At 34.1% G+C, this 14,096-nt stretch overlaps 1 protein-coding gene across 5 annotated transcripts in view; it reads right to left on the reverse strand.

Annotated features, from left to right (window-relative positions):
* Positions 1-14,096, reverse strand: part of AKAP9 (A-kinase anchoring protein 9) — a 115,870-nt gene that overhangs the window by 2,045 nt on the left and 99,729 nt on the right. For all 5 annotated transcript variants that reach the window (XM_032237727.1, XM_032237728.1, XM_032237725.1 and 2 more), the window contains 12 exons: positions 11,651-11,783; positions 10,966-11,161; positions 10,426-10,576; positions 8,771-9,412; positions 6,333-6,553; positions 5,760-5,865; positions 5,119-5,295; positions 4,133-4,309; positions 3,230-3,462; positions 2,843-2,928; positions 1,874-1,997; positions 148-287 (listed from right to left, as the gene is read on the reverse strand). In XM_032237727.1, the coding sequence (XP_032093618.1) occupies positions 148-287; positions 1,874-1,997; positions 2,843-2,928; positions 3,230-3,462; positions 4,133-4,309; positions 5,119-5,295; positions 5,760-5,865; positions 6,333-6,553; positions 8,771-9,412; positions 10,426-10,576; positions 10,966-11,161; positions 11,651-11,783 (2,386 nt within the window). The remainder of the gene's footprint in view (positions 1-147; positions 288-1,873; positions 1,998-2,842; positions 2,929-3,229; positions 3,463-4,132; positions 4,310-5,118; positions 5,296-5,759; positions 5,866-6,332; positions 6,554-8,770; positions 9,413-10,425; positions 10,577-10,965; positions 11,162-11,650; positions 11,784-14,096) is intronic.

Below are 14,096 nucleotides of genomic sequence, written 5' to 3' on the forward strand. Positions count from 1 at the left end.
ACATGAAAAACTGCCGTTACTTTTTTTCAGGCCCGTTGTAACTTCTAACAATCACTAAATGAACTTTTAAGTTGAAGGCTACATGTAGTAGAACTTAGTCTGAGTACCAGATGAGGAAACTGCAACTAAAAGAACAGTGATATTTACCTGGCTGTACCTGGCCAAGTCGTCTCTGTAGGGACTTCAGACGATTAAAATAATCTGTTAAAGATCCATCAGGATCGTAATTCTGCAGCTGAGAAGATGCAGGGGATGCTGGGCTGACATCAGTATGGGCGCCCTGATACCTTAGAAAAGAGAAACACAAAAATGTTACTGAATGTTGCAAAATATCTGGCAGTTTATAAATACTGAAAATAATCCAATTTCCTAAACATTAGAAAAGTAAATATATACTGTAATGCCCTGAAGAAATGCAATTTATCAATTTACACTTACCAGGTATTTTTCCTGTCCATTAACATTAAACAAATTCTTACTTGGCATCATTGATATGCATCTTTAAAAAAGCATTGCAATAAAAGATTCAACAAAAGAAATTGAGGCAGGTTACATTGAAAAGTAGTCTACAATTATTACAATTGCACTTGACATATGTACTATTTGAAGTTCTTGTTGACTAGCCACAGAGGCTTTCAATTGATAAATGCACTAATAAGGTAAAAGTTTTCCTCAGTTGTGTCCGACTCTAGGGAGTGATGCTCACCTCTGTTTCTTGGTGAGGGAGCCAGTGTTGTCCAAAGACAATTTTGGTCATCACGCCAGGATGGCTATACACCAAAGGCACATAGAATGTTGTTACCTTTACACCGAATTTGGTATCTATTAATCTACTTGCATTTGCATGCTTTTAATCTGCTAACTGGGCAGGAGCTAGGGCAAATAATGGGAGCTTATCCCATTGTGCGGAGCTCAGGTCTTGAATCTGGGATGTCAACTGCCCACCTGACAAGTTCAGCGTCTTTAACCAATGAGCCATCACATCAGAGGTGGATTGCTACCAGTTGGCACGGGTTCGTGCAAGCCAGTAGTGGAAATCTGGATTGGGTCGCCCAACCAATAGGGACGGCAGACTCACCACACCGCAAACTGGTTCCCCGGCCTGTTTTTTTAATCATTTTTGCATGTTCTGGGCAATTAGCAGTCAACTGCGCGTGCACGCACAGTGTACATCTGGTATGCGTGTAGTGAACTGGCAGCAACCCATCCCTACATCACATCCCTAAAATACACTAACATAGCTTATAAAATAGCATTCCCATAGTTCAATACTATTCACTTAATACATTTTGTCAAGACAGTATTATTTCCCAAAGTTTCCAATATTTAAAAATACACCAGTTAACTAATGCATCTTATTAAAATGTTTTCCTACATACACAAAACAAAGATTTCTGCTGATTTAGTTTTGATTGCAGCTCCTTTTGCTGAGTTATAGATTTCCCCAATCTTCAGAAACTACTTTTAGTAATGCAAAATAAGATAAAGTTGGAGAACTTTTTAGCATACAAAAATTCTACTATAAATCAGTTAGTGGAACAGTAGAATATCTGGTCCAATTCAGCACAGGCCTGAGATGTATATGATATGTAATGGAAGACAGTTTCATAATATACTTGGGGAAAAGTATATACTTTCCAGGTTCAAATTGCAAAAAATACTTTGCAAACCAATAATAAGTACCACTGAAATACTATGCCAAGTAGCAAAGATTCAGATCAAAATATTTCTAGCAATTTCCAGAGTCACTAAGCATGTGCATCTGGAGAACTAATAAAATTGTTTTGTCAGCAACATTTTATACTGAGAAACGGTGTATATGCTCTAGCAACCTGGTATTTGAAATGCAGGCAGTGAGCATATCTACATTTACCTATTTTGATAAGAAGAAGGAGATCTGAGAGATTCCAGTTCTGATTTGGATCTATAAGAAGCAGCTCTATGTTCTCCACAGAGTTCCAGACTACCAGAAAATGAATTGGACTGTAACTCGTTATCTACACAAAGAACAAAAATAATCTTATTTTAGAACTCAATCAGCTTTTTAAAATATTTGGCAGATGGAGACTTTTTGTTAAAAAAGCCTATAAATATTCAGATAAATTCTCAATTTTTTTGGAGATAGCTTTTGGCATAGATACAAGAACAATTAGAGTATAAGATTTTATTAATCATGCCTCCAATGATTACTCATGTTAGCCAAAAATTTTTTTTTAAATTTCCTTAGCATTTTGGAAAGAATGAACAGATAACTTCTAATTCAAACAGCAATAGGTATCAAATATTTTTACAATTATACAATATGGAATAATAAATACTACATAATTCAATTAAAATCAATTAAAACTGAAAGCCTTAAATAGTTGCCATTTCTTGATGAAATGACTTCTGAAATGTCATATGAAACATGGAATATGTGGTGATATTTCACTCTTCTTTTTCAGAGGAGATCTGAAACTGAATCTTACAATAGATACCATGTTCTTATATAAATGTAGTCTTTGATTTATGACCACAATGGAGCCCAAAATTTCTGTTACTGAGACAGTTGTTAAGCAAATTTTGCCTCATTTTGAGACCTTTCTTGGCACTGTTGTTGAATGAATCACTGCAGTTGTTAACTTAGTCACAGTGGTTAAGTGAATCTGGTTTTCCCATTCACTTTGCTTGATGGAAGGCTGCAAAAGGTGACAACATGACCAGGGACATTACAATCATCATAAATATGAACCAGTTGCCAAGCACCTGAAATTTGGACCACATAACCCTGGAGATGCTGCAACAGTCATTTAAGTGTGAAAAACAGTAATGTCATTTTTTTCCGTGGCGTTGAAATATTTACCTGTATTCTGGCTAGAAGTTTCTAGGTTTATGCCAGTTAAATGATAAGCAGTAACTCGTTTCCATTTTTGAACCAGCGACTTCATTCTGCATTTATAATAAAGGGAAATATATTGTAATATTTAGGACATCTGATATGAAAAATCAATAAGAAGTAACACATTTCATGTCCATATATGAGAAATTCTTGCTTAGATATAATCGATTTCTTAATTTACTATCTGCTTATTTGCTTTCTAAATATTCCCTATATACTTTGGAGAATAGTTTCCTAGATGGAAGGCTTAGCATTTAATTAAGTACCTTGTTTCAACCATTTTATCACTTTAAATACATAATCGGTTTTATATATGTGTTATTAAGAAGAATTGAATCTTTTATGTCTTACCTTGAAATTGCAATTAGCGCTATAGCAGCTGAGCGAAATCGGGTAAAACTTTTTGAATGGTGTGTAATGGCCTCCAGTTGAACGAAGGGAGGCTGCCTATCCATTCTTGCAAGAAGAGTTGCAGTGAATTCTTCACACTGCTGAAACCCATTCAATAAGAGCAGCAAATATTGCTTTTGATAGATGAGAGCCTTTCGAAAGCTCTCTGCTCTCAGATATTTTGCATAAATTATCTAGAATAGAAATTAAATACAGTGAGAAATTACACATTGTGAGGTGCTACATGCAATCATGAAGAAGTTGTTATTTTATGGCATTCAGTCCACTTTATCATCTAATAAAATAAATTTTGATGATAACTTATGTTATTATGTTATTAGATTAGTATTCTGAATTGCTCGTGTTAGTAATACAGCATGGATGCATGAGATTTCCAATCATAAGTGGGCAAATACTTTCTTCTGAAAATCAGCTAGATATGGGAAGTTGACTTTTCCTTCAATTTAGTCCAGGCATATTATTTGGGCAAGGGATTTAATTCAGGTCTCTCTCTTGCTAGTAGGCTACGCATCTTTTACTGATGCAATCATGTCACAGAAAGGAACAAGAGAAAGAACTTTCAGACCATTTTATACTATATTTCAGAAGGAATGAAAATAAGAACCTTCCCATTTTTAAAATCTTCAAAATCTCAATTGAGTAAAACAGATTGCACCAAAGCTCAAGCATTTTGCTACCCAATTTGTGAGGTTCTATAAAAAAATATTGGTACCGAAGAATGGTCACAAATAAGGGTGCCACATTTCAGGTCATTTGATTTCAGATTGCCATAAAAAGCAAATCAGTGCAAGGTTTAATAACAGAAAAAATGGTCCAATAAGTAGGTAAGATAAAGCTTTTCACCTTTAAAGCTGCATTTTCAGACTCTGATTCCAGTTCTTTCAAGAAAGCTTCATTTTTTAGTTCTTTAAACTTCGTTAATTTAATTTCTGAATTCTTTAGAAGACTTAATTTCTCTTTATGCGAGATTTCTTTTTCAGATGTAATCGGTGCATCAATATTTCTTCCATTATGTAATGACTGCAAAATTTCAAAAGGAACATAAATAAGTATCCAAATTAATGAGAAGTAATTACAACCTATTCCTTGTTACTAAGAGATAATAACAAATGTAATGTACACAGCCAAATTATGTACAATAGTCAAGAAAGCATTTATAGAAAGATCTTAGTCATTCTTTCTGGCCTCACTTATCACTGGTTGAATAAATATGGAAATAGTAATAGTAATCATTATCCTTAAGACCTGTGGAAAAACTGAATGCTGAACTCTACAACTTAAACATATTTGGCTCTTATATAGTGTGTGTGGATGCAACATAGGGCAAGCCTAGTAATAGGATGTGCTTGCCTCCCCATTATGCTTCTGTAGATTGATTACCTATTACCATAAAATGATTATTTGTGAAAATTAGTCCAAGAATATGCAATTTCATGGAAAAGTGAACGTTCTTAAGTAGCAACCACTGCTTCTTCACTATGGAGTCTGCATAAGATTTCAATCTAAGTACTGAATTACATATCCAATTAAAATAAATTACTTTTTATATGCATAAGATCTAAAATATAGATATTAAAGGGAAAGCTGAAGATTTTTATACTGCAGAAATTAAAATGATATCCTTATAATGAAATCTCTGTAAATTACTTCCACTGGAAGGAAATCTACCATTAGTCTGTTTTCATTTTTTTAAAAGGCGCCAGTTAAATGAAACAGTTCTTATTTAACTTTACATTGAGCTTTCAAGTTATTTGACAGTTTGGCCAAACAAATAAGTACTTAAGATGGAGGAGAAATTGATATAGTTTCAAAGGATGGAAAAAACGTACTGAGTCTCCACAAGGTCCTTTGCCTTTATAACTTCGAAGTTCCTTTTCTAGCTTTATTATTTCTTCTCTCATAGTCATTTTTTCTTCTCCCAATCTTTTCACAAGCTCATTCAATTCAGAATACTGTTTTAGCAGTCCTTCAATCAATGAGGCTGAAGATGGGAAAATTGAACTAACCTATGTAGGGAAAAAATAGCAAGTAAAGCAGCTCAGTAGCTTGAACACATCTGCAATTAGGAAACATATTGCAATACTGCTTTCTAAGAAATGGAAGCCAAATCAAACCACAAATATAATGCATATTTACATTGCATACAAAATCTATTGCTTCTTTTCAAATAAGACTTCCATGAAAGATTGTACTTTGCTTTATGTATTTGGATTCATTGTAAATTGCCTGGATTACTTCACATGTGGGAAGAACTGATTCAAAATTCTAGTTTCAAATGGTAAATAAGAAGTAAAAACCCAACTATACTCTTCCAAATTACAATGTTAAAAACAGTCCATATGATTTAAAACAGGAAAACAGAAGTTATCTTATGCTTTGCAAATATATACAAATTCAATTTAAATAAATCATTTTCAATCTTAAAAATAAGTCTAAATAAGTATTTCTGTTCCCTTTCCCTGAACATTACCTCCACACTATATAAATCAGCGAGCACTTGCAATTTTACTAGAACGTCTTCTATGTCATGTTGTATTCCAATTAAATCTTCATCATCTGATTTTTCAAAGGGTAATCTGGAATAATATATAAATATATATCTATATATCTGACATTTATGTAGCACGATTGACAATGAAATACACATAATCATTTTTCCCCTCTCCTACTGTCATGGTTTTCTTATGTTTATCACAGATTATAAATGCCATAGGTTCAATAATAATGTTTTGTGAAAGAAGATACACATAAAAGTTATTACAAAACAAGGATTATGATTATAAAGCAATCCAAGCTAAGTTAAGACTTAGATTTAAAATGTACAACATAAAATAATGGAAAGTAAACGATACAACTATAGTCATGGCTTAATACTGTAAAAAATGTAAAGACTTCCTTCAGAAATTGTTATTTTTATTTATAACTTTATACTGGCTCATAACCTGCTTCCCACTGCTCACATCACAAACTCCTAAATTGTAATATACTCGTTATATAGAAGTTTTTCATCATTGTATTGCTATTAAAAAGAAATATATCTAACCTGCAAGCAGCTTTATTGGCCAAGGGTTTCAACTTGGAAGACACATTGTTGATCTTCTGCCGAATCATCTCAATCTCTTCAGATTGTCTGGAGGCATCACCTTCTCCTTCTTCTCCAATGCCCATTAAGGAAGAGTAAGATAATTCTTTTGTTTCAGCTGCTCCCATTTTCTGCTGGAAAATCCACTTTCTTGTTCGCTCACTAGATTCTTCTGAAGCAACCTGCACATGAAAGTATGCCGAGAAGGTGTAGGGGAAGCAGAGAAGAAAACTACTTTCTACTAATTATATGAAAGTTCTAAAGTCAAGAAAATATATTTTTAACTATGTGGCATTTGTATTTTTTAATACAAATACTTTTATGGAGTAAGTGTATCTATGGAGATCCCCAATCATCTGAGTAATAGTGTCCCAAAGGTGCTTTTCCAAAAGCAACTGGACTTTCTTGGTTTTAATGATTTTAAGGAAAAAAACCCCAAGTTTCAGTTCACATTTGGGACTATTGAGTAAGAGCTTTATTTAAAATCTATACTTACTTACATTATTAAAAATAAGATAACTATTATATTGTTATTCCTGATCATTTATATTGTATGTTAGCTGCTTTGGGAGGATTTGTATTCTGAATTGACAAAATATCATATTAAAGAACATATATTGCGATAAACAACTGTTCAGAAGATGATGTGTGTGTGTGTGTTGGGAATGGAGGGAGACAAGTACTTTTAGAATAAACAATTCTAAAGAAAAGATTAACACGTGATAGTCTGGTTTATCTTATTTTATATAAGTCTGCATGGTCACAGACTCTCCAGCTTTTAGAACAGTTATTTATGTATGCAACAGTTCTAAAATCTAGAAAATCTATGGCCGTAAAGAATAATTTTAAAATTTGATTAAACTTTACATATTTCACAGAATATTTTTAACTATACCCATTTAATGGGCTTCAAATACAAAATACAAAGTCAACCACATAGATCCCTATACAACATACCTAAACAAACATTTATAGATATTACTCATTGTTCACCACTACACCATTCTTCTCCACTGTTTAATATTACTGCTACTGCAATTATCACTCTTTCTCCTACTACACCTACTCCTTGTGAATACTACTATAGAACAATTATCTCTTTCTAGCTGCTTCAGATTGCTTTACTCCACAAATGGAGACATAGCTTCTTCTCTCTCCCAGATCCATTACACCCAGCTGTCTTTCAGCATAGCTTTTATTCTCATGCCCGCCGGGAAGAGGGCTAAAGAGACAGGACAATACAGCACAGATGCTGAGTATTTGCTGGGCAACCTACTCTCTCACAACAGCTCAAGCAGTTTTCTTGGAAATTTTATGAAATACAGGTAGTCTTCAATTTACAACGACAATTGAGCTCAAAATGTATATTGTTAAGTGAGAAATTTGTTAAGTGAGTTTAGCCCAGGGGTGAAATTTAGCAAGTTCCGACAGGTTCTAGAGAACCAGCAGCAGAAATTTTGAGTAGTTCAGAGAACCGGCAAATATCACTTCTGGCTGGTCCCAGTGGGAATGGGAATTTTGCAGTATCCTTCCCCTGTCACGACCACCAAGCCACGACCACAGAGCCTGTAGTAAAAAAAATTGAATTTCACCACTGGTTTAGTCCCCTTTTACGACTTTTCTTGCCACATTTATTAAGTGAATCACTGCAGCTGTTAAATGAATAAAACGGTTTTTAAGTCAATCTGGTTTTCTTGTTGACTTTGCTTGTCAGAAGGTCACAAAAGGCAATAATATGACTCGGACACTGCAACCATCATAAATATGATTCAGTTGTAAGGCATCCAAATGTAAATCATGTGATCATGGGGTTGTCACTGTAACAAATGATCAGAATTCATTTTTTTCAGTGATACTGTAACTCTGAATGGTCATTAAATGAATTGTAAGTTGAGGACTACCTGTATTTTTTAAACTGTTTAAGTTAACTAAGGGCTACTCTGCACATAATAGTAAATCAGGAATCTAAAGTGTTCTGATTTATTGTGATCAACCAAGTAGTATTCATTCCTGTGCTTTCCCCATTAGACTGTTGCTGCGGGAACAAATCAAGAATCTCATCCAATTAAGGTATTCTGTGACTTGTTGCTGTCTTAAAACAAAACTAGAGGCTGTTCTTGCTCTAGAACTCTAGCTTATGAAAACAAGAGAATCCTGGCTTTGATTTAGCCTCCTCCTTAAAGTGTACCTTTGTGCCTAATCCCAGAAATTCTGCTTGTGGACATTCTTATATTTTAGTATCATCTGCATTATAGGAAACAATGAAATTACATGTAAATGAGATATAAAGCAAAGGCAGATTTTGAAAATTACTCTGAACAAATAACAAATATAAATGTATTAATAATCACTTCTAATACTGAAAGGCAAAATAAATTTGTTTCTGGAGGGATACGTACCTCATTTACAGCCTGACATGTTGCTTTTTCCACCTGTGATCCTACCTCTTTTCTCTGCATTTTTTGCTGTAACTCTTCAACCATTTCTTGCTGTTTCTCTTCTTTACCCAGCGACTTAAGAATTTGTTGTTTCATTTCTTCAATTTGCCACTGCAACTCTTCCACTGGGGACTCCAGCTCATGTATTGTTTGTTGTGCCAAGATATTAACATCTTGTTCGTCCTGTATAGTTTTTCTCTGCTGCTCTTTTTCCAATAGTTGCTCCAATTTCACACATTTCAATCTGTTCTCTTCCAATTCATTAACCATTAGAACTATACGGTCATGCTTTTCATTCAATTGCTTTTGCAGATCTTTGAGCAATTCATCTGAATGTGCAGAACTTCCATCCTGCTTTATCTGTTCAATCATCTGGAGCTGGATGTGCAAGTCTTTTTCTTTGTCTAGGGCACTGCATAGATCCACAACTTTGAGTTTCTCAGATTCCAACAGTACTTGAAGGTCAAACTTGTGCTCCTCATTTAATGCCTCCTGGGATTCAATCTTCTTTTGCAAATCATTTGACAGCTGTCTTTCAAGTTCCAAAAGCTTACTCAGTTCTATATTCTTCTGTCTTTCATTTTCAAAAGTAAATTTCAAATCCTTACAAGAGGAAAACAACAAAAACAAGCAAAATGTGGGTATTTAACTCTTTGTAAAGACCACTAGAATGTACCATAAAAACAGTAATTTTGAAGAAATTAGAAATTGATAGTTAAAAGCTTGTCACATGCTGATCTTACTAGATTTTTAATTCAAAAGTTAATTCAAATTTAATTTAGAAGTCTGTTCATTTTTTTTTTCTGGACTAGTATAAAGGATACACGTTACATTTTCTGGACTGATATATTAAGGATGCATGTTACATTGAGAGAACTTGCAATTTTAGGAATAAAGCTATAAATCAAAACTATTTTATTGTTAGCAAAGCTATCTTAGAATAAGACATTCACTCTACAAATAATGTTCAGTAATGAAAGGCTGATCTAATCTGAGTCATGGTTAGGCATATTGGAACAAAGGAGATTTAAGTCAACTCTTTTGGTTGAGTAACCAATAAACAGCATCCGCACAGAGAAGAAGAGGTTGCCATGGCCTAGCACAACATGTTTGGGTGTACGTGGTATGTGTTTGTACTGCCGATGTTGCTGTTCAACCTCTTCCCTGCCTAAGCTGGTGGACACAATCTTTGAAGTAATCTTGGAGAATCTGAAAACAGGCTTTTAAAGTGAATGAAAAAAACTCTCAGATTTTAATAGGCCTAATACATAGGACTACCTACCTATTCATCATATTCATAATTTGTTTCAGTAAGCCTATAGAAAAAAACTTTTTGCTAATGAGTTAGTATAAAAGACTACATCTGGTACAAGGAAATTGCTGACAAGAACAATTACAAGTATCAAGTTTTGTTCACTGAGGTATTTCGAATGAACTCTGCTTTTTGCAACTTGTTGTTTTTATCTTATCATTAAAGATGCTGGCTTAATTCTCAATCTTTACAATGCATGGTATCTTATTAAATATATACTAAAGCATGAAAACCTCCTCCTTCTCCTCATAATCTGTATAGCAATCACTCCCACTGCACATTTTAAATAACCAAGATTGGTTACCTCAATTTCTTGTTTTTCTCTTTTTTTACTGTGTCCCACTTTTGTTTTCTCCTTTTCCAGAGCCCATTGAAACTCCATTGATTTCTTCCTTTCATTTGTAATCGTGTTTTGTAAGATGTCAAGTTCAATTGTCTTTCCCTTAAGTTCATTTCTGATACAAACCAAGATAAATTACTTTTAGTTATTTGAAAATATCTAAACTAACTGAGCACAAAACTGCATATTCAAGGCAAACCTGCAAGTTTTCCTAAATTTTATTTCTAGACTCAGTCCTATTGGTCACTGGACAGAGACAACCCATCCTGGCTGTTGTCTCCACCACTGGGGAGAATAATCAATTCTATACAATGTTTGCTGCAAGAGCCTCTTCATTCCAATCATTTTAAAATGATGAAAAGTAAAAGAAGTCAATGTGAATGTTGCATTAAAATGAGTAAGATTTAAACAGCCTCACTTTAAAACTGGTTTTTAACAGAACTGTAAAAAAAAAAGTAGGATCTTCTACAGAGCTAAAGAAAAAAAAAACCTTGAAAATTATACCTGATAGCTTCCAGATCCCTCAAGTGCTTATGTTGTGCTTTTAGAGTTGTTTCCAATTCCAGTTTGGTTTGCCCAAGTTCATTTTTCAGTTCTTCAGCCACCATCCTTTCAGAAGTGAGCTGCTCTTGAAGTTCAGCTGTTCTGTCCTTAGTATTTTTGAGCTCTATTTGCATTTCCATATTGTATCCCAAAGGTTCTAGGGAGCACATTGTCACACAGTAAGAAACAGACTAAACATGCTAATCTGTCATTGAAACAAAATCCTGACCAAAGAGGAAAATCAGTTTCTTATTTATAGAAAACATTTAACTTCAATAATACTAAAGGTGTGTTTGATCTTTAATTCTTTGATGAAACATGGATTACTTCCATTTTATAAATTATTATTATATAATAATTTTAAACTCACTGCAAGAATTTCAGCTTAGCTAGGCCACTATATTTTACTTGTTAGACTCTTAGCACTGACATTATTAATGCTACTTTCTGTCTTTTTGAAGTTGGTTAAATGAGAACGTATGATATGTTGTCCAAGTTGAATTTTGGTATACTTATGTTATTAGTTCATATATACTAACAATAACACACAACCCCCCCCCCCCTTTGTTTTTCAAACTGAAGCCTAGAAAGGAAGTCTGATGGAAAATGAAGATAACCACATTGATCAAACGGTTTTACACATTACCTTGACATTTTGGATGGATTTCTTTTTCTTCACCTTGCCTGTTTAGCTGTTCATGCAAAGTATTGATTTCCATTAACAAACTTTGTCTATCTGCATGCTGAATGAAATCCAAAGCATTCCTCTGATACGTCACCTTTTATCATAAGCAGATATAAATAAAAAGCAGAAAGAAATACCAGATTAATAAATTGTTTAGAACTTGCCTTTACTATTCAAAAAGTTAACAAGTCCTCATCTCAGATAAATTATAGGAATGTAGTGGAATTCATCAACAGAAGAATAAAAACATTTTTCATGAGATCATTTTTGTGCCTTATGTGTGTGTTCTTAAACGGCAGTACATCCACTTATATTTATAATACTATTGCAATAAAAGGATTTAACACCTTTAACTGTATTTCTTACAATTACTTTCCAATTCCCCATGTCTCTTTAAGATGTAGTGGAATTTTAATTTATGTTGTCCCAATTATAATGCTTATTTCCCACGGCCCTAACTAACTATTTTAAAGTAAAAAGGTAAAAATAAATTGCCATTGAACACGATGGAAAGTTTTGCATCTATTAAAAAAATCTAGATGGCCAAAATAGTTGTTTCATTTATTTGCAAATTTATATGTAAAATATTCCCAATAAATATAGGTATGAAAAATAAATCATAAAATTGAAGTGTATACAATAATAATAAGTAGCATCATAAAAATGCAAGACTAGACAAAATTATCCAAGTTTTCTCTACTTGCAACAAAATTTGTATACGGTGACAGGTTTTTTTTAGTTTGAAATAAACATGTTCTGTTTTTTTTTATATTCTTCTTTGTTTTTTTAAAGTAATCTTTATTGGTTATACATTTTTTTAAAGAGTAAAATATACAAATACAATTTTAAACATACAACCCCCTCCCCTGCGGTGACAGTCATTCACAGCCCAACTTTTTTTTCCTTCCTCATTGTTTAGTCTCTAAGCCGCATCTTCTCGTTACAAAATTCAGGGATCTATTACAATACCCATGTTCACTTTTAGTTCCCATTGTTAACAACTGCTATTTGACTTTCCCCATTTTAAGTCCCTGCGGTTCTCCTTGTCGCCCACATATACCATAGATTCCAGCTAACGTAATGTTCCGTTTCTCCTTTGTCCCTCAGCCAACCCGTCATTCTGTCCATTTCTGCACATTCATAGATCTTTTTAATTATGGCATCTTCCGACGGTATGGTAGTAGATTTCCAAAATTGTGCATAAGTTATTCTTGTGGCCACAATTATATGTAGGCTCAAACGCCATATTGATTTACTCATGTTTTCTGGTTTTATGCTTAATAAAAAATTCTCGGGTTTCCATTCCATGCTTGCCCCAGTAACCTCTTTAAGCCATTTTTCAATCCTTCTCCAGTATTTCGTGGCCTCAGCACAAGAGCACCAAATATGGTAGAATGTGCCATCCCTTCTTCTGCATTTCCAACACAGTGGAGATAACCCAGGAAACATTTTGGCTAACCTCATTGGGGGGAAGTGCCATCTATAAACCATCTTGTATATGTTTTCTTTAAATGCAGTAGATATTGTAAGTTTAATAGTCTTACTCCATAGATCCCACCATTTGCCCATTTCAATCTCATAGCCAAAGTTTCTCTCCCATGCTATTAGAAGGCTTTTATCCATCTCTTCTTTAACATCTTGACAGGTCAAAATTTGATAAATCTCGATAACATTTTCTTATCTCCGCCAAACAAAATCTTATCTAGCCCCTGAGGGTTTGGGTAGATCCCAAACCGTACCCTATCGCTTTTAAACCTGTTTCTAACCTGTAAATATTCCCACCATTCCAGATTCCTGCCCTGCTGCTCTAATTCCATCTTAGTCTTCATGTTGCCATCTTCTGTCATAATGTCTTTATATGTTATGTTTCTTGTCCAATTAAATACACTGGGATGCGTTAAGGCCTCTAACGGTGCCAACCAGCACGGAACCCTAAGATAGTATTTTTGCCTCATCTTTTCCCAGACCCCCATCAAAATCTTCCGAATATAATGTCCCATGAAGTACCTATGGGGGGTATCTCTTTCTTGCCAGAGAGAGGTATGCCATCCCTGGGGGAGGTCATGTCCCTCTATAGCCAATAGGCGCCTTCTACTCAACGTCACCTGATCCTTCACTCATGTCATAATTGCTGCATTATAATATGCTTCCCAGTTGGGTACTCCGAAGCCTCCCAGTTCTTTACGTTTTTGCAACATTTGGGTTTTAATTTGTGCTTTCTTGCCTTGCCATATAAATTGAGCCACTATTGTCTCCAAAGATTTAAAATAAAATTTGTCCAATTTAGTTGGTGCTATTTGAAACAGAAACAAACATTTTGGTAATACATGTGTCTTAACTGTCGCAATCCTACCCATCAAAGACAGTTGTTTACCACTCCAATTAGTCATATCCTTAGATACCTGTT

This window comes from Thamnophis elegans, chromosome Z (genome assembly GCF_009769535.1).
Source record: "Thamnophis elegans isolate rThaEle1 chromosome Z, rThaEle1.pri, whole genome shotgun sequence".
In the NCBI taxonomy this organism is placed as follows: Eukaryota; Metazoa; Chordata; class Lepidosauria; order Squamata; family Colubridae; genus Thamnophis; species Thamnophis elegans.